The sequence below is a fragment of the Mus caroli genome, unplaced genomic scaffold (assembly GCF_978045245.1).
Source record: "Mus caroli unplaced genomic scaffold, Mus_caroli_1 scaffold_4, whole genome shotgun sequence".
Classification (NCBI taxonomy): Eukaryota; Metazoa; Chordata; class Mammalia; order Rodentia; family Muridae; genus Mus; species Mus caroli.
This window is the reverse complement of record NW_028227259.1, coordinates 2459180-2477888: the sequence shown is the minus strand read 5'-3', so window position 1 is coordinate 2477888 and position 18709 is coordinate 2459180. Positions and strand designations below refer to the sequence as shown.

General features: G+C 40.3%; 1 protein-coding gene across 7 annotated transcripts in view; it reads left to right on the top strand.

Moving 5' to 3' along the window:
* The window catches only part of Cdk14 (cyclin dependent kinase 14), a 648997-nt gene that overhangs the window by 160848 nt on the left and 469440 nt on the right, over positions 1-18709 (top strand). For all 7 annotated transcript variants that reach the window (XM_021162869.3, XM_029477257.2, XM_029477253.2 and 4 more), the window contains one exon: positions 15728-15822. In XM_021162869.3, the coding sequence (XP_021018528.1) occupies positions 15728-15822 (95 nt within the window). The remainder of the gene's footprint in view (positions 1-15727; positions 15823-18709) is intronic.

Genomic DNA, 18709 nt, shown 5'->3' with positions numbered 1-18709 from the left:
GTCAACATCCCAATTGGCAAATTGACTTCTTTTCGATTTCCACCATCATTGGATTTTTTTTTTTTTTTTTTTTGGATAGTATGTCTCAGCAAAATCTTGCTGTCATATGCAATAGTGTCTGGGTTTGGTGTCAGTGCCTGGCAAAAACAGAAGTGGATTCTCATAATCATCTGTAGGATGGAACAGAGGGCACCCAATGGAGAAGCAAGAGAAAGCAACCAAGGAGCTGAAGGGGTCTGCAACCCTATAGGTGGAACAACAATATGAACTAAACAGTACCCCCGGAGCTCGTGTCTCTAGCTGCATGTGTAGCATAAGATGGCCTAGTCGGCCATTATTGGGAAGAGAGGCCCCTTGGTCTTGCAATCTTTATATGCCCCAGTACAGGGGAACGCCAGGGCCAAGAAGCGGGAGTGAGTGGGTAGGGGAGCAAGGCAGGGGGAGGATATAGGGAACTTTCGGGATAGCATTTGAAATGTATATAAAGAAAATAAAGAAAATATCTAATAAAAAATAATCAGTACCCTCAAAAAAAAAAAAAAAAGAAAGATAGTATCTCTCTGTGTAGACCAGGGTGGTTTTAAACTCAGGGAGATCTGCCTGCTTCTGGCTCCTAAGTGCTAGCATTATAGATGTGTGATACTACATCCTACCTCCATCATTGGTATTTTTAGTGAGTCTGCTTTAAACTTGTAAATTATACAGAGTTGACACCTTGAGTTGACATTGAGATGGTCTGATTAAACAAAGGATGGCTTTTTATTGTTAGGTGTTCTGAGTCCTTACTTTTATTATTTATTTATTTATGTATTTATTTATTTAACATAAAGTCACAGGTTTCATTATGCTGGTTTCCTCTTCTCCCTCTTCCCACAGCTTATGCCAGTCTGCTTTTGTGTGTGTCACGTGGTGAATTTATTATCCTCTCCACACCCTTCCTGAGAACCCGCTTTCCCCTCTCACAGCCCCTTTCTAGTCTCATCCCCTTTACCTGCACTCACACCCACATAAATGTACATATCTAAATCTTAGGAGCTAGGCTCTGCATAGGAAAGAGTATGTGGTTTTGTCTTTTGCGATCGGATCAACTCCATTAATGTAGTAATTTCCAGATCCGTCAACTTATCTTCCTTCTTGGATGTATGACGTATCATTGTATATATGTTCCTCATTTCTTCATGTTCATCAGTCATTGGATATCTATGTTATTGTGTTTTCTTGCTATTGTAAGTAGAGAAACATTGAGCTTGCTCATCATGCTAATATCTCTGTAGAGGGATGTAACATGCTTTCAGTATGTTTATGTATTCCACTGTAGTAGGGCAGCTTGGTCACGTCGTGCTTATACATTATTATTATTATTTTTTTTTGAGAAACCTCCACTCTGATTTCATTAGTAGTAAACCAATTTACAATTTATATCCTTGCTAGCATTAAATGTCTCTTTCCCTGGTAGTAGCCATTCTGATTGGTATGAGATGGACTGCCATTCTTATTTTAATTTGCCTTTTTCTCATGACTAAGGATGTTGAACCTCTTTACAAATACATATTGATCTTTTCTCTCTCATAAAATTTTGGATTTAGACAGTTTTAAACACACACACACACACACACACACACACACACACACACACACATGCACATTCTAGTTACTGCCTCTTATTTCCCTCACCTGGGCCTGCCACTCCCCTTCCCTACACAGCTCTTATTATATGGTCATTACTTTTCATCTTGTATTTGATGGCGGACTGTAACTGCATGTCTGTGAACCTGGATGTGAAACTATAGAGACAGGCGAGCTCACCAGTGGGTACAACCAGATACCATTGTCACAGTCATCTCCACTCCGGCTGAGACATGAACGACACAGACACCAAGGCGGGTTCACACAGCAACTTCTTTACTTGTGGCTTTTTTTCCAATAGCAAGAAAACACAATAACATAGATATCCAATGACTGATGAACATGAAGAAATGAGGAACATATATACAATGATACAGCTTTCTTCCCCAACAGCTTCTTCTTCCTCCATCCTTCTTGCAGCTTTTCTTACACTACCTCACTTACAACAGCTTCTCTTACAACAGCTCGCTTCTACTCAGGGCAAGGGCTAAACAACAACCAAACTCCTATACTCGCAACCGACTGACCTCATCTAGCTCCACCCCCACCTCATCCAATCAGAATTCACATGCTCCAGGCACGAGCTCAGGTCCAGGCTCAGGCTGACAGGTCCAGATCATGAGGAACAGTCCAGCCTGGCAGGCAGCCCATGCATGCAGCCTCACTGCGAATGCTGGGGCAAGGTAGTAAACATCTTGGCCCATGCGGCCGCACGCGCTTCCCGCATCTTCCTCTTTTTGTTTAATTAGTAGCTCTGGGATCAGCATCTGTCTTAGGTTGCCCCCATCCATGCCACATCCTTACTCATCATGGGAGTAGTGAACTCAGTTTTGCCATCCTGTCTTAGGTTGGTATGTGCACATGAGGTAGTCTTACCCGTCATTGATTACCACCATTGGAGGGATGTTCCTGCTTCTAGGACTGCCATAGCCTGCACTAAGGCTCGTTTATCAGCCCTGTGCTGCCTTCGCATACATGCCATCCACCAAAGCATTCCTCCACACACAACAGTCAGCAGGAGCGCTCAAAAGGCCATCCCTCCCCAATTTTTTAAGAGTCCCACAGTTCCCTGGATTATCTCCATCCATGGCCTTGCAGTTGCAATCTCCAGACGGGTGTTGTTCATGGCAATAATTGATGCTCACAATTCCTTCATCTTTGTGTTGAGATTATGACTCCAATTTCCTAGGTGCATCGCACCAATTGCACGTGACAGATTTGCAGCTCTGGAAAAATTCTGATACTGAACAGAGGTTACACACATTCCTGACATATGAGTAATGCAGGAAGCAAATACTAACTGTTCTAAAATATTCATCTGTTCCTGCAACCAATCCACTCTTTGGTTAACCATAAGGATACCAGCTTTCAGATTTGTATTCCAGTGGAGCCAAAATCCCAATTTCCTCTTTTCAGTCCCCTTGAAGAGAAGCTAACATAGCGACTAGGCAAAAGCAAAATTTGAGCAACTCTATCTCCAGGGGAAATGGCAGACTCACCTCTGGGGGAGGAAACCATGATCTTATTTTTGTGAACACCTTATTACTTTCAAAACACAGAAGTACATAAAGAAAACCTTTTACTCAAACAGCTATATTCTGTTCTATACCCCCATACCACACTGCCTTCTGTTCCCTGCCTGTTCACTAAATGTCTTTTCCATATCTTTCCAATGCTTACTGAAATACAGATTTTATAGACATAAATTTGTAACATATTTACATAGAGCATCCATATGCATACTTAAGAACTTTAAAAGTTTTTATCTTACACAAAACAATGGTCCCGTTAATAGTGTTGTTTTCCTTCTAATAATATTGGCTAGTCCTCCCATCCACTATATAAGACCATCTTTTCTCTTTTTCTTTCATTTAAAGCATTCTCCTTTAATGGCTCAAGTTTCTACTACTGACTCTTCAGGAGCTTTCCTGCAGGTTGCAATATTTTATCTTTGAGGAAATTGCTCTAAAAGTACCTAACCTTAACTCTTACTGCCTTTATCAGAGTTTAAACGCATGTTTGAGATTTTATAAAGGCAGCCTGGACCCCATAAGTCGAAACTGACTCCTTCAATCTTTGTACAACCTTCCACTCCAGGGGTTCATGATACCGTTGCTCCTGTTGGTCCTGAAATACTGGGAAGGCCCCTGCAACGGCGGGCACATTTTTCCAGACTTTTGCATGATGACTATGCTTTCCCCTTTTGTCTCCTTCATCTTTATATGGGGGAGGAGAAGGCAACGGAGGGGCTGATGGTTCAGGCGGGCTACTGCACCTCAAACTCCAGTGGGACATCTGACTACAGACATCACTGTCGCTATCAGTCCTGTTGCTGTCACTAGTAGACCCTTCAGAGCTAGATTCATACTCCCGTTGCTCGGATTCTTCCTTCTCCCACCCTCTTGTCTCCCAACTGCTCCCTGTTTGAACTCCTCTGCCCCCAGTTTCCCACCCTTTCCACATTCATTGATGTGCTAATTTGCTACTGTCCCTGTCCAGTGTCTCCTTTCTAGATTTCTGGTTTCTGGGGGTGCTCCACATTAAACACATGAAACTGAGGAGCAGAAGCTAGGCAGCTCACGTGGGAGAGAACATGCCGTGTCTGTCCTTCTGGACCCTGGTCACTTCCCTCAGTATAACACTTTCAAGCTCCACCAACTTTCCTGCAATGCCATCATTTCATTTCTGTTTATAGAATTTTTGTTTATAGAATTCCGTTTTGTATGTATACTCTATTTTCTGTACCCATTCATCTGTTGATGAACCTCACTAACAAGTGGTGCAGGGAACACTGGATAGCAATATGTAAAGAATGAAACTAAGTCTTTATATCTGACTGTACTGGCTAGTTTTGTGTCAACTTGACACAGCTGGAGTTATCACAGAGAAAGGAGCTTCAGTTGAGGAAATGCCTCCATGAGATACAACTGTAAGGCATTTTCTCAATTAGTGATCAAGGGGGAAAGGCCCCTTGTGGGTGGGACCATCTCTGGGCTGGTAGTCTTGGGTTCTATAAGAGAGCAGGTTGAGCAAGCCAGGGGAAGCAAGCCAGTAAAGAACATCCCTCCATGGCTTCTGCATCAGCTCCTGCTTCCTGACCTGCCTGAATTCCAGTTCTGACTTCCTTCAGTGATGAACAGCAATATAAAAATGTAAGCTGAATAAACCCTTTCCTCCCCAACTGCTTCTTGGTCATGATGTTTGTGCAGGAATAGAAACCCTGACTAAGACACTGACCCTGAATGAGACTCTACAAATGGATCAAAGACCTCTGGATATGACCCAATACCTTGAAACTGCTAGCGAAAAAAGTAGGGACTACACTTCAACATATAGGCAGAGGTAAGGATATTCTGACCCTGGTACTTTAGGAAATGAGACCAGCAGTCCACACAATGGATTTCATGAAACTAAAAAGCTTCTGTAGAATAGAGGAAACTGTTGATTGAGTGAAGAGATGGCTTACAGAACAGAGGAAAATAAACATTTGCCAGATAGAGGGCTAGTAACAACAACAACAACAACAACCCACAAAACTATACTTCAAGAAAAGGAACCATGTAATAAAAAAATGGATTATGAAACTAAACAGAGTCTTCAAAAGAAGAAATAGAAAAATTGAAAAAATATTTAACAATCTTAACCATCAAATAATTCACATTTGAAGTCCTTGTGGATGATATGTCACCCCTGTCTGAATACCCATCGTCAAGGATACAAATACTGCACGTGTTGGTCTGGATGTAGCCATTGGAGAAACCACTGCAAACAGAATTGTCTCATAGCCTAGTTATATCATTCCTGGGCACTCCTGAGTAATTCATCCTATTTCAGAGGCCTTGTGCAGATGTGTTTGGGAAACTTTATTCACAATATCTGGGAAACAGGGCTGTGGTTCTTTGTCCTGTTTATTAACTGATAACATTTCGGTGATTAATTTTTGCAGTTCTTTACATATACGAGGCTGGAACTCTGTGATTGGAGTAGATGACAGTTTCCCCCATTCTGCAGGCTGTCTGTTCATTCTGCTGATTGTTTTCTTTGCTTGCAGAGTGTTTTACATGTAATGTCGTTCAAACTGCTGAGTTTTGGTGTTATTTCCTAAGTTACTGGCATCCAATTAAAAAAGTTCCCGCATCCGCCTCTATCTTGAAGTGTTTTTTTCTTAGCATTGTAAACATTTCAAGTTTCAAATGAAAGTTTTTGATGTGTTTTAAATTGATTTTTGTACAAGGTGAGAAGTGGGGATTTAATTTCATTGCTTGGATAAGCAGTTTCCACAACACAATTTGTTAACATTCAACAACAACAAAACAAACAAACAAACGAAATATTTCGTTACATGTAGCCAATCTGGTTTTGTCTGATTGAACAGAATGAGCTCTTGTTAAGGAAGCAAGTTGAAAGCTTACTTGCAGGCGGTTGATTTCCAGTCTTAATAATGTTCAGGTGCACACAGACAGACTATACAACTCCATTATAAACACCAACACTTGAGGGATTTCCTTCCTTTATTTTCAGATATTGTCTTATTGTGTTTTTGAATCTTCTTGACCATATACTGTTGAGTCCTCACACTGCACAAGTCTGTGAACTTTAATCTGCCAAAGGTGGTCCATTTATGTTTATTGTAATGTTTGATATGGTTGAGCTTAACTTTCTCCTTATATGACAATTTACTTAGAATGCATTTTTTTTTAATTGAGAATCTCTTCTCTAACTTCCCTCTTTACCTTCTTACTTCTTTCCTTGGATTTTCCTTTCATTCCTCTATTTAAGACATATACATCTAACTTTTAAAAATGTAGCAAAGGTTTTTGAAGATGTAAGAAAAATTTGTGACTTTGGAGTTAATTAGTGTCTACTCTCTGTTCTGCATACTTCAAGAAGTCTTAACGTGATTGTCTCTTCTCCTTGTTTTCTTGCCCTTCTTCCCCTATTCCAGCCAGGCCTGATGTTGAAGTGCCGTGGAATTTAATTCCCTAGTATATTTGACTCAGGTGCTCAAAGTTGCAGTCTCTCCTTTTGCATTTCTATGCAGAAACAGTCTGTCTTTCCTTGAAAGTTCTGAGGAGAATTTTGTTTAAACCTGAGTTTATTCCTGTTTCAACTATATGTTTTCTCCCACTCAATACCCATGAAATGTTTTATTATACTGCTTCAATATTGATCATGCAATAACGTCAAAGCCATTCCTGCCTTTGCACTGTTACCTCTGTTTGCAGAGTTTTAGCTCCTCTCACCATTAAACTCTAAGCTTTTTTTTCATTCATCTTTCATGATTGTGTGAATTGATTTGTGAGTTTAGAATTTGTAATCCTGTTTTCAGTTGAGAACCACCATCAGCTTATTATATTTCTGTCACTTGTTTCTGTTGATGGCATCAAAAGGCCATGATGTCATTTTATTTTAACTAAAAAGTCATGGTTATAGCATTAGACATAATTGCATTTTCCTGATGACTAAGGGTTCTGAATACTTTCCTACATTGCCCTTTCTATAGATGCTGGCTAACTGAGTCTTTGTACTTGTAGCCTGAAGGCCACACTCTCACCTGTCTTTCCTGTTTTTATAACATTGTCTCATTTTATCTTTCTTAGGAAGACTTAGTGTTCTTCTTGTGTTGACCAGTCTGGTATATACTTCAAGGTTTCTGCTATTTTAATCTAATTATTTTCTTATTAATTTTGGGACTTTTCTCCAAAAATTTATTCATAATTTTTCAAGATTCCTCAAAATGTCTGATTAGATAATTTCTTTTTTTGTGGTCATGAATTGTTAGTTTTTAAAAAATGTATTTTTAGTTACAGTGTCACACTTGGAGTAGAGAGGAGACTAGAGAATATGTTTGTTGCTTTCCTTTAAAATCCATTGTTACCATTGGCATACAGGATGTCATAATGGATGTCATTGTGACATTTCATTATTTGGATCATTGTGCTTTCTTTTAGTCAACTTCCCTACCACTCTGTCCTGTAATCTCAATGTATAAATTTTTCTGTGTATGTGTGTGTGTGTGTGTGGTCTCCCCTCTCCTTTCCTGGTGGGTGTGAATAACCAAATCTAGATTCTGCATATGAGGAAAAATATGTGCTATAGTATTTTTCCTCCTTTTTGTCTTCCCCAATTTATCATCTTCTCCCTCATCATAGGCTCTCTTCTACTTTCATGATGCTGTATATGTTTTATACATAGGTTTACACACACACACACACACACACACACACACACATACATACATACACAAATATGCATGTCCATATATGAGAGAAACCATCATTCTTGTATTTTTGAGTCTGGGTTGTGTTGCTTACGTTATTGTTATTTGTATACCATTTAAAGAATGATATTAATGGTAATCTCTATCAGTTTTCCTGAAGATGCTATGATTTTCAGCTTCTTTATGACTGAATAAAAATTCATTGTGTTACGAACCAGAGTTTTATCAAGTTAATCTGTTGATGGTGATGTTGGTGGGTTGAGTATATGAATTGTGAGTTCATTATTTCCATAGTAAGGTTATTAGGTTACACTGCTACCAGCAGTGTGTAAGGTCACTTGATCTCATATTCTTGTCAGCATTTTTTGTCTTTCATGTATTAGGCATTTTCCCTAGGGTGAGACGGCATGTCAGCATTGCTTTAATTTGCTTTTCCTGAAAGCTAAGGATGTTGAACAGTTTCTAAATACTTATTGGCCATTTGTATTTATTTACCTATTTATTGATTAGATGATTTTTCATGTTTAATTTTTTTTTATTACATATTTTCCTCAATTACATTTCCAATGCTATCCCAAAAGTCCCCCATAGCGCCCCCCACTTCCCTACCCACCCATTCCCATTCTTTTGGCCCTGGCATTCCCCTATATTGGGGCATATAAAGTTTGCAAGTCCAATGGGCCTCTCTTTCCAGTGATGGCCGAATAGGCCATCTTTCGATACATATGCAGCTAGAGACAAGAGATCCGGGGTACTGGTTAGTTCATAATGTTGTTCCAACTATAGGGTTGCAGATCCCTTTAGCTCCTTGGGTACTTTCTCTAGCTTCTCGTTTGGAAGCCCTGTGATACATCTAATAGCTGACTGTGAGCATCCACTCCTGTGTTTGCTAGGCCCCTGCATAGTCTCGCAAGAGACAGCTATCTTTGGGTCCTTTCAGCAAAATCTTGCTAGTGTATGCAATGGTGTCCACGTTTAGAGGCTGATTATGGGATGGATCCCTGGATATGGCAGTTTCTAGATGGTCCATCCTTTCATCACAGCTCCAAGCTTTGTCTCTGTAACTCCTTCCATGGGTGTTTTGTTCCCAATTCTAAGAAGGGGCACAGTGTCCACATTTTGGTCTTCATTCTTCTTGAGTTTCATGCGTTTAGCAAATTGTATCTTATATCTTGGGTATCCTAAGTTTTGGGCTAATATCCACTTATCAGTGAATACATATTGTGTGAGTTCCTTTGTGATTGTGTTACCTCACTCAAGATGATGCCCTCCAGGTCCATCCATTTGGCTAGGAATTTCATAAATTCATTCTTTTTAATAGCTGAGTAGTACTCCATTGTGTAGATGTACCATAATTTCTGTATCCATTCCTCTGTTGAGGGACATCTGGGTTCTTTCCAGCTTCTGGCTATTATAAATAGGGCTGCTATGAACATAGTGGAGCATGTGTCCTTCTTACCGGTTGGGACATCTTCTGGATATATGCCCAGGAGAGGTATTGCTGGATCCTCCCGTAGTACTATGTTCAATTTTCTGAGGAACCGCCAGACTGATTTCCAGAGTGGTTGTACAAGCTTGCAATCCCACCAACAATGGAGGAGTGTTCCTCTTTCTCCACATCCTCGCTAGTATCTGCTGTCACCTGAATTTTTGATCTTAGCCATTCTGACTGGTGTGAGGTGGAATCTCAGGGTTGTTTTGATTTGCATTTCCCTGATGATTAAGGATGTTGAACATTTTTTCAGGTGCTTCTCTGCCATTTGGTATTCTTCAGGTGAGAATTCTTTGTTCAGTTCTGAGCCCCATTTTTTAATGGGGTTATTTGACTTTCTGGAGTCCACCTTCTTGAGTTCCTTATATATATATTGGATATTAGTCCCCTATCTGATTGCAGATAGGTAAAGATCCTTTCCCAATCTGTTGGTGGTTTTTTTGTCTTATTGATGGTGTCTTTAGCCTTGCAGAAGCTTTGCAGTTTCATGAGGTCCCACTGGTCAATTCTCGATCTTACAGCACAAGCCATTGCTATTCTATTCAAGAATTTTTCCCCTGTGCCCATATCTTCAAGGCTTTTCCCCACTTTCTCCTCTATAAGTTTCAGTGTCTCTGGTTTTATGTGAAGTTCCTTGATCCACTTAGACTTGACCTTAGTACAAGGAGATAGGAATGGATCGATTCGCATTCTTCTACATGTTAACAACCAGTTGTGCCAGCACCATTTGTTGAAAATGCTGTCTTTCTTCCACTGGATGTTTTTAGCTCCCTTGTCGAAGATGAAGTGACCATAGGTGTGTGGGTTCATATCTGGGTCTTCAATTCTATTCCATTGGTCTATTTGTCTGTCACTATACCAGTACCACGCCGTTTTTATCACAATTGCTCTGTAGTAAAGCTTTAGGTCCGGCATGGTGATTCCACCAGAGGTTCTTTTATCCTTGAGAAGAGTTTTTGCTATCCTAGGTTTTTTGTTATTCCAGATGAATTTGCAGATTGCACTTTCTAATTCGTTGAAGAATTGATTTGGAATTTTGATGGGGATTGCATTGAATCTGTAGATTGCTTTTGGCAAGATAGCCATTTTTACAATGTTGATCCTGCCAATCCATGAGCATGGGAGATCCTTCCATCTTCTGAGATCTTCTAGAATTTCTTTCTTCAGAGACTTGAAGTTTTTATTATACAGATCTTTCACTTCCTTAGTTAGAGTCACGCCAAGATATTTAATATTATTTGTGACTATTCAGAAGGGTGTTGTTTCCCTAATTTCTTTCTCAGCCTGTTTATTCTTTGTGTAGAGAAAGGCCATTGATTTGTTTGAGTTAATTTTATATCCAGCTACTTCACCGAAGCTGTTTATCAGGCTTAGGAGTTCTCTGGTGGAATTTTTAGGGTCACTTATATATACTATCATATCATCTGCAAAAAGTGATATTTTGACTTTTTTTTTCCAATTTGTATCCCTTTGATCTCCTTTTGTTGTCGAATTGCTTTGGCTAGGACTTCAAGTACTATGTTGAATAGGTATGGAGAAAGTGGACAGCCTTGTCTAGTCCCTGATTTTAGAGGGATTGCTTCAAGCTTCTCACCATTTACTTTGATGTTGGCTACTGGTTTGCTGTAGATTGCTTTTATCATGTTTAGGTATGGGCCTTGAATTCCTGATCTTTCCAAGACTTTTATCATGAATGGGTGTTGGATCTTGTCAAATGCTTTTTCCGCATCTAAGGAGATGACCATGTGGTTTTTGTCTTTGAGTTTGTTTATATACTGGATTACTTTGATGGATTTCCGTATATTGAACCATCCCTGCATCCCTGGGATGAAACCTACTTGGTCAGGATGGATGATTGTTTTGATGTGTTCTTGGATTCGGTTAGCAAGAACTTTATTGAGGATTTTTGCATCAATATTCATAAGGGATATTGGTCTGAAGTTTTCTATCTTTGTTGGGTCTTTTTGTGGTTTAGGTATCAGAGTAATTGTGGCTTCATAGAATGAGTTGGGTAGAGTACCTTCTGTTTCTATTTTGTGGAATAGTTTGTGAAGAACTGGGATTAGATCTTCTTTGAAGGTCTGATAGAACTCTGCACTAAACCCATCTGGTCCTGGGCTTTTTTTAGTTGGGAGACTATTAATGACTGCTTCTATTTCTTTGGGGGATATAGGGCTGTTTAGATCATTAACCTGATCTTGATTCAACTTTGGTACCTGGTATCTGTCTAGGAACTTCTCCATTTCATCCAGGTTCTCCAGTTTTGATGAGTATAGCCTTTGGTAGACGGATCTGATGGTGTTTTGGATGTCTTCAGGATCTGTTGTTATGTCTCCTTTTTCATTTCTGATTTTGTTAATTAGAATGCTTTCCCTGTGCCCTCTAGTGAGTCTGGCTAAGGGTTTATCTATCTTGTTGATTTTCTCAAAGAACCAGCTCCTTGATTGGTTGATTCTTTGAATAGTTCTTCTTGTTTCCACTTGGTTGATTTCGCCCCTGAGTTTGATTATTTCCTGCCGTCTACTCCTTTTGGGTGAATTTGCTTCCTTTTTTTCTAGTGCTTTTAGGTGTGTTGTCAAGCTGCTAATGTGTGCTCTTTCTAGTTTCTTTTTGGAGGCACTCAGAGCTATGAGTTTTCCTCTTAGAAATGCTTTCATTGTGTCCCATAAGTTTGCGTATGTTGTGGCTTCATTTTCATTGAACTCTAAAAAGTCCTTAATTTCTTTCTTTATTCCTTCCTTGACCAAGGTATCATTGAGAAGAGTGTTGTTCAGTTTCCACGTGAATGTTGGCTTTCTATTATTAATTTTGTTATTGAAGATCAGCCTTAGTCCATGGTGATCTGATAGGATGCATGGGACAATTTCAATATTTTTGTATCTGTTGAGTCCTGTTTTGTGCCCAATTACGTGGTCAATTTTGGAGAAGGTACCATGAGGTGCTGAGAAGAAGGTATATCCTTTTGTTTTAGGGTAAAATGTTCTGTAGATATCTGCCAGATCCATTTGATCCATAACTTCTGTTAGTTTCACTGTGTCCCTGTTTAGTTTCTGTTCCCATGATCTGTCCATTGGTGAAAGTGGTGTGTTGAAGTCTCCCACTATTATTGTATGAGGTGCAATGTGTGCTTTGAGATTTACTAAAGTTTCTTTAATGAATGAGGCTGCCTTTGTATTTGGAGCATAGATATTCAGGATTGATAGTTCCTCTTGGAGGATTTTACCTTTGATGAGTATGAAGTGCCCCTCCCTGTCTTTTTTGATGAGTTTGGGTTGGAAGTCAATCTTATCAGATATTAGAATGGCTACTCCAGCTTGTTTCTTCATACCATTTGCTTGGAAAATTGTTTTCCAGCCTTTCATTCTGAGGTAGTGTCTATCTTTTTCTCTGAGATGAGTTTCCTGTAAGCAGCAAAATGTTTGGTCTTGTTTGTGTAGCCAGTTTGTTAGTCTATGTCTTTTTATCGGGGAGTTGAGACCATTGATATTAAGAGATATTAAGGAAAAGTAATTGTTGTTTCCTGTTATTTTTGTTGTTAAAGTTGGCATTCTGTTCTTGTGGCTGTCTTCTTTTAGGTTTGTTGAGGGATTACCTTCTTGTTGTTTCTAGGGCGTGGTTCACGTCCTTGTATTGGTTTTTTCCTGTTAATATCCTTTGAAGGGCTGGATTCGTGGAGAGATAATGTGTGAATTTGGTTTTGTCGTGGAATACTTTGGTTTCTCCATCTATGTTAATTGAGAGTTTGGCTGGGTATAGTAGCCTGGGCTGGAATTTGTATTCTTTTAGTGTCTGTATAACATCTGTTCACGATCTTCTGGCTTTCATAGTCTCTGGTGAAAAATCTGGTGTAATTCTGATAGGCCTGCCTTTATATGTTACTTGGCCTTTTTCTCTTACTGCTTTTAGTATTCTATCTTTATTTAGTGCATTTGTTGTTCTGATTATTATGTGTCGGGAGGTATTTCTTTTCTGGTCCAGCCTATTTGGAGTTCTGTAGGCTTCTTGTATGTTCATGGGCATCTCTTTCTTTAGGTTTGGGAAATTTTCTTCTATAATTTTGTTGAAGATGTTTACTGGTCCTTTGAGTTGAAAATCTTCATTCTCATCCACTCCTATTATCCGTAGGTTTGGTCTTCTCATTGTGTCCTGTATTTCCTGGATGTTTTGAGTTAGGATCTTTTTGCATTTTCCATTTTCCTTGATTGTTGTGCCGATGTTCTCTATGCAATCTTCTGCACCTGAGATTCTCTCTTCCATCTCTTGTATTCTGTTGCTGATGCTCGCATCTATGGTTCCAGATTTCTTTCCTAGGGTTTCTATCTCCAGTGTTGCCTCATTTTGGGTTTTCTTTATTCTGTCTACTTCCCTTTTTAGGTCTAGTATGGTTTTGTTCATTTCCATCATCTGATTGGATGTGTTTTCCTGTTTCTCTTTAAGGACTTCTACCAGTTTGGTTGTGTTTTCCTGTTTTTCTTTAAGGACTTGTAACTCTTTAGCCATGTTCTCCTGTAGTTCTTTAAAGTCCTTCTTGATGTCCTCTATCATCATCATGAGATATGCTTTTAAATCCAGGTCTAGCTTTTCAGGTGTGTTGGGGTGCCCTGGACTGGGCGAAGTGGGAGTGCTGGGTCCTGATGATGGTGAGTGGTCTTGGTTTCTGTTAGTAAGATTCTTACGTTTACCTCTCACCATGTGGTAATCTCTGGAATTGTTATAGTTGTCTCTGTTCAGAGGTTGTTCTTCTGGTGATTCTGAGTATCGTCTGTCAGCAGACCTGGGAGACAGGCTCTCTCCTCTGAGTTTCAGTGGTTAGAGCACTCCCTGCTGACAAGCTTTCCTCTTAAAGGGAAGGTGTACAGATATCTGGCGTTTGGACCTTCTCCTGGCCGAAGAAGAAGGCCGAAAACAGGAACTTTCCCAGATGCTGTGTTGCTTTGGCAGGTCACAGAAGCTGTCAGCTTCTGTGGTGCACACTCTCAGCTGTGCAGACTACGTTCCTAAGTTCAGAGGAGTCCTGGATCCAAGATGTGCTCCCTGCTCCTGAGGCAGAGGGCTCCTGTGCAGGGCAGAATACAGTCTTCCAGCTGGGAGGGTGCCGGATGTCTGCAGCCCCAAAAGGGTGGTGCCTCAGCGGCTCTGTGGCTCCCGCCTGTCCCAGAAGCTGTCTGCCTCTGTGGTCCTCACTCTCACCTCTGCAGACTAAGTTCAGCGGAGTCCTGGAGCCAAGATGGCATTCCCTGCAGGGCAGATCACTGTCTTCTGGCTGAGAGGGTGCCGGATGTCTGCAGTCCCAAAAGGGTGCTGCCTCAGCGACTCTGTGGCTCCCGCCTGTCCCAGAAGCTGTCTGCCTCTGTGGTCCTCACTCTCACCTCTGCAGACTAAGTTCGGCGGTGTCCCAGAGCCAAGATGGCGCTCCCTGCAGGGCAGATCACTGTCCTCCGGCTGGGAGGGTGCCGGATGTCTGCCCATGTTTAATTTTTGAGGCCTTCCTTTATTGTCTCTGCTAATCCTCTATCACATGTACAGTTGGCAAAGATGTTCCCCCATTTTGTTAGCTGTCTCCTATTCTGATGCTTGTTTCCTTTGTAGGGCAGATGTTCACCAATTTCATGTAATCTCATTTGTCAGTCCTTAATATTTTTCTGACCTATTAGAATGCAAGATTAGGATGATCCAATAGCTCTGAATGATGTATCCTTATCTATTTGATTTTCTGTTTAAATACGTTGAAGGAATGTTTTTTAAGACTAAATATTATACAGTCATGCTATACTATAAGAGTAACATTGGATTCTGAGTTTTTTCATTTGTACAATTTCTGTTGTAACTACAGCTTTGTTGTAGCTAGGAAGCCTTAGATAAGATGGCCATTCTAATAAAACTTTATGGATTATACAATGTTATTTTTATACAGTTTTGATACGTCACACATTTTTCTTTATTTCGTCCCTCCCCAACTATTGAAACAAGGAAGGCAACAATCATTCTATGTCCATAGGATGTAAAAACATGAGGTATGCTATGATTGACCTGCGTGTATTGTTTATTGATCTTTAATTTAGATCATGTCATAATATGGAAAATGCACACAACACACTGAATGTGTGAACACAGATCAGAAAACATGTACATTGAACGTGATGAAATCTATATGAAGTTGCCAGTAAGACAGCCTTGGGGGAATGCTATATGAAAATCTCTTAGCTCCCCCTTGGTTCAATTATGGGTAAACTGGATTCTACATGTGTGTGTTTGTGTGTTCTGAATTTGCACTATGACCATTTATTGCATTGTTTTAAAAATATTCTTATATTGAAAATTTATTTATCCAGTGTCAGCGAATTGTTACATTGATACAATTTTTTGTTTTCCCTCTGTTTCTTGTTTAGCCAACAAGTCCCAAATTTGGAAAAGCTGACTCATACGAAAAACTGGAAAAACTAGGGGAAGGATCTTATGCAACAGTGTATAAAGGGAAAAGCAAGTAAGTTAAATGTTTTCCAGAATGCATCCTATGTGCAGTGTATCTGTTGTCAATGTTAAATAACAGTTTATGTAAACAATTCAACTTCACTACATAGTAGATTTTCCTGCTGTTTGGTTTCCCAGCTCCTGGAAGCTTGCTAGGAGGAGTCTAGAAGCTAGTGGAAGTGGTTTTCTTGCTGGCAGATTGTCCTGTGGGCTTCATTGGTTCATCCTAACTTTGTTTACTTTTTCTCAATGGAGCAAGAACACTCAAATGGGAATTATTTTCCAGGTTAAAGTAGTAATTAATTCCTCATGGTGCTTTAGAATATATTAGGCTTAATTATTAATCATTATTAATTAACTAGTATTTAGTCTTTCACTTTTCCTTTTATTAAAATAGATTCTTTTCCCACACTGATTATAGTGTCCTCTCCACTTCTCTCAGTTCCTCCCTACCTGCCCTGGCCTTGGGATCTACCCCCTTCCTATACCTCCTTAGAAAAGAACAGACTTCTTAGAGATCACAGTCAGAGGAGACAAAAGGTGATATGATTCTATCATACCAAAGTTAGACAAGGCAACTCCACAAAGGGCAAAGTATCTTAAGAGCAGACACAAGAGTCAGAGACCCAGTCATTCGCACACTAAAGTTCTCATAAAACACTAAATTGGAAGCCATAATATATATGCAGAGGACCTGGTGCAGACCCATGTAGGCCCTGTGCCTGCTACTTCAGTCTCTGTAAGTTCATATGTTCTAGCTTTGTTGATTCAGAAGGCCTGAGGATCCTGGTGTCCTCCATGCCCTTACACTCTTTCTGCCTCCTCTTCCATGGTTCTCTGAGCTTTTAGGGGAGGGATTTGATGGAGACATCCCATTTAGACTCTCTTTCCGTGTAATGTCTGGCTGTGGGCCTCTTCATCTCTTCCCTTCTGCTGCAGGAGGATGCTTCTCTGATGATGACTGGAGAAGGCACTGGGAGTTATTTTGTTGATACTTTTAAAAAAGGCCAACTTTTACCATAGGTATCTGGGCTATCTAATCTCTGGTTTGTGGTCACCAAAGCAGTGTCAGAGATGGTGTCTGGCTCGTAGTTAATTGGGTCTTAAGTCAAATCAGACATTGGTTGGCTACTCCAACTTGTTCTGTGACACTGTTACCATAGCATACATATCTTGTAGTCAGGACAGATTGTAGGCCAAAGGATTTATGGTAAAGTTGGTGTCTTATGTTTCTCTTTTGCTAATTTGCAGGGTACCTTCCTTCATCAAAGTCACTAGAATGTCAGGGTGAAGGCTCCATCTAGGCACCAGCTGGAGCTCTCCATGTTCAATGTGGGTGTTGTACTTGGCAGTGCCCCATGGTCAGTTTGTGGAGGGCAACTCTTTATTTTACCATCAGCCTGGGTTGTTTGGATATTGTCATGGGTCCCCTCTTGGCCAAGAATTCAATTGAATGCAACCATTCCCAGTTTTGGAATACTTGTTTGGTGACCAGACATGTTCAGCTGAGCCTCTATATCTCCATTATTAGGAGGCCTCATGAGGATTATCATGTATCATAGGAAGCTTACACTGCACTAGATTTCCATGGTCTTCCTAAAATGGCCCTCAATTTCAGCTGTTTCTCTGTGTATTCTGTCCATCTATCCTACCTTTCCTCCTCCTCCTTACCTACTACTCCTGTTCTAGTCCCCATGTCCCTGAGTGCACCTGTAAAATCTATTCTATTTCTCCCTCTCAGGGAAACCCTGGGTCTATGGCTTGTAGCTTGGTTATCATCCACTTAATGGCTATTATACATATGTAAGCGAATGCATACCAAATTTCTCATTCTGGGTCAGGGTTACCTTCCTCAGAATGACCGTTTTCTACTTCCATCCATTTGCCTGCAACTTTCATGATGTCCTTCTAAAAAACAAAACAAAACTGCTGAGTAATAATCCAGTGTGTAAATATAGCATATTTTTCTTCTCCATTCTTTTCTGCCGAGGGACATCTAGGTTTTAGAAAAAGTTTAACTGAGCTATACTGAAACATATTATCATTCTTGACATCTTTTTGATAAATATTTATTCAACCTTTCCTAAATACTTTAGTTTAACACCCTCCGCTATTATTTTCTTTCTTTCTACTTGTCTATGTCGGCATTATGTAGTATATACTTTCACACAGAGAAGTCCCTCTTTCCCTATTCCCCGCATTCTCCCTCTCCCATTACTATCCTGAGATCAAATGACAGATTTTGACTTTTTTGTACTTTATTAGGATAACTTAAAAGAGATTGGGTGACAGATTTTTTTTTTTTGTCTTCACCAAAAGCTCACCTCACCCCAGATTAGGTCACTCCGGAAAGCTGCCTGCCTGAATGTCTCTAACAATCTTGCAGTCAGCTGCACGGGTCAGATTTTCCTCTGCTGTAGAACTATTTCCAGCTTTTATGACCCTTTGGAGGAGGTTTGGGAAATATTTTTTTTTTTAGTTTGAGGAACTTCTGAAGACTCATAGTAGTTGAATGCCCCAAGTCTCATGAACCTGCCTCTCCATCCAGAGAGAATGTTTCAGTTTGGGTGAGTTTTCTGCACAAAGATTAGTGACTGGATAATCATACCATCATGTTGCGGCCCGCCCGCGGTCCACAACACGAACGGTTCAACTGAAAAAGGCAGTTCAGGCTGAAAAGAGAGGAAACTAGACGGGGCGGAAGAAAAGAATGAAGCCAGGACAACAAGTTCTGATCGAGGCTCAATTTAATATTTCCAGACACCCAGTTTATAAAGGAAGGGGGAGGGAACCCAATTTCCCACCAAGTAACTCAGGGTCCAGTAGCAGGACGAACACGTGTGTGACTCCAGGCAGCAAAGGCAGGTTCCAGCAGTGGGCGTGGCAGGACGAATGAGCCC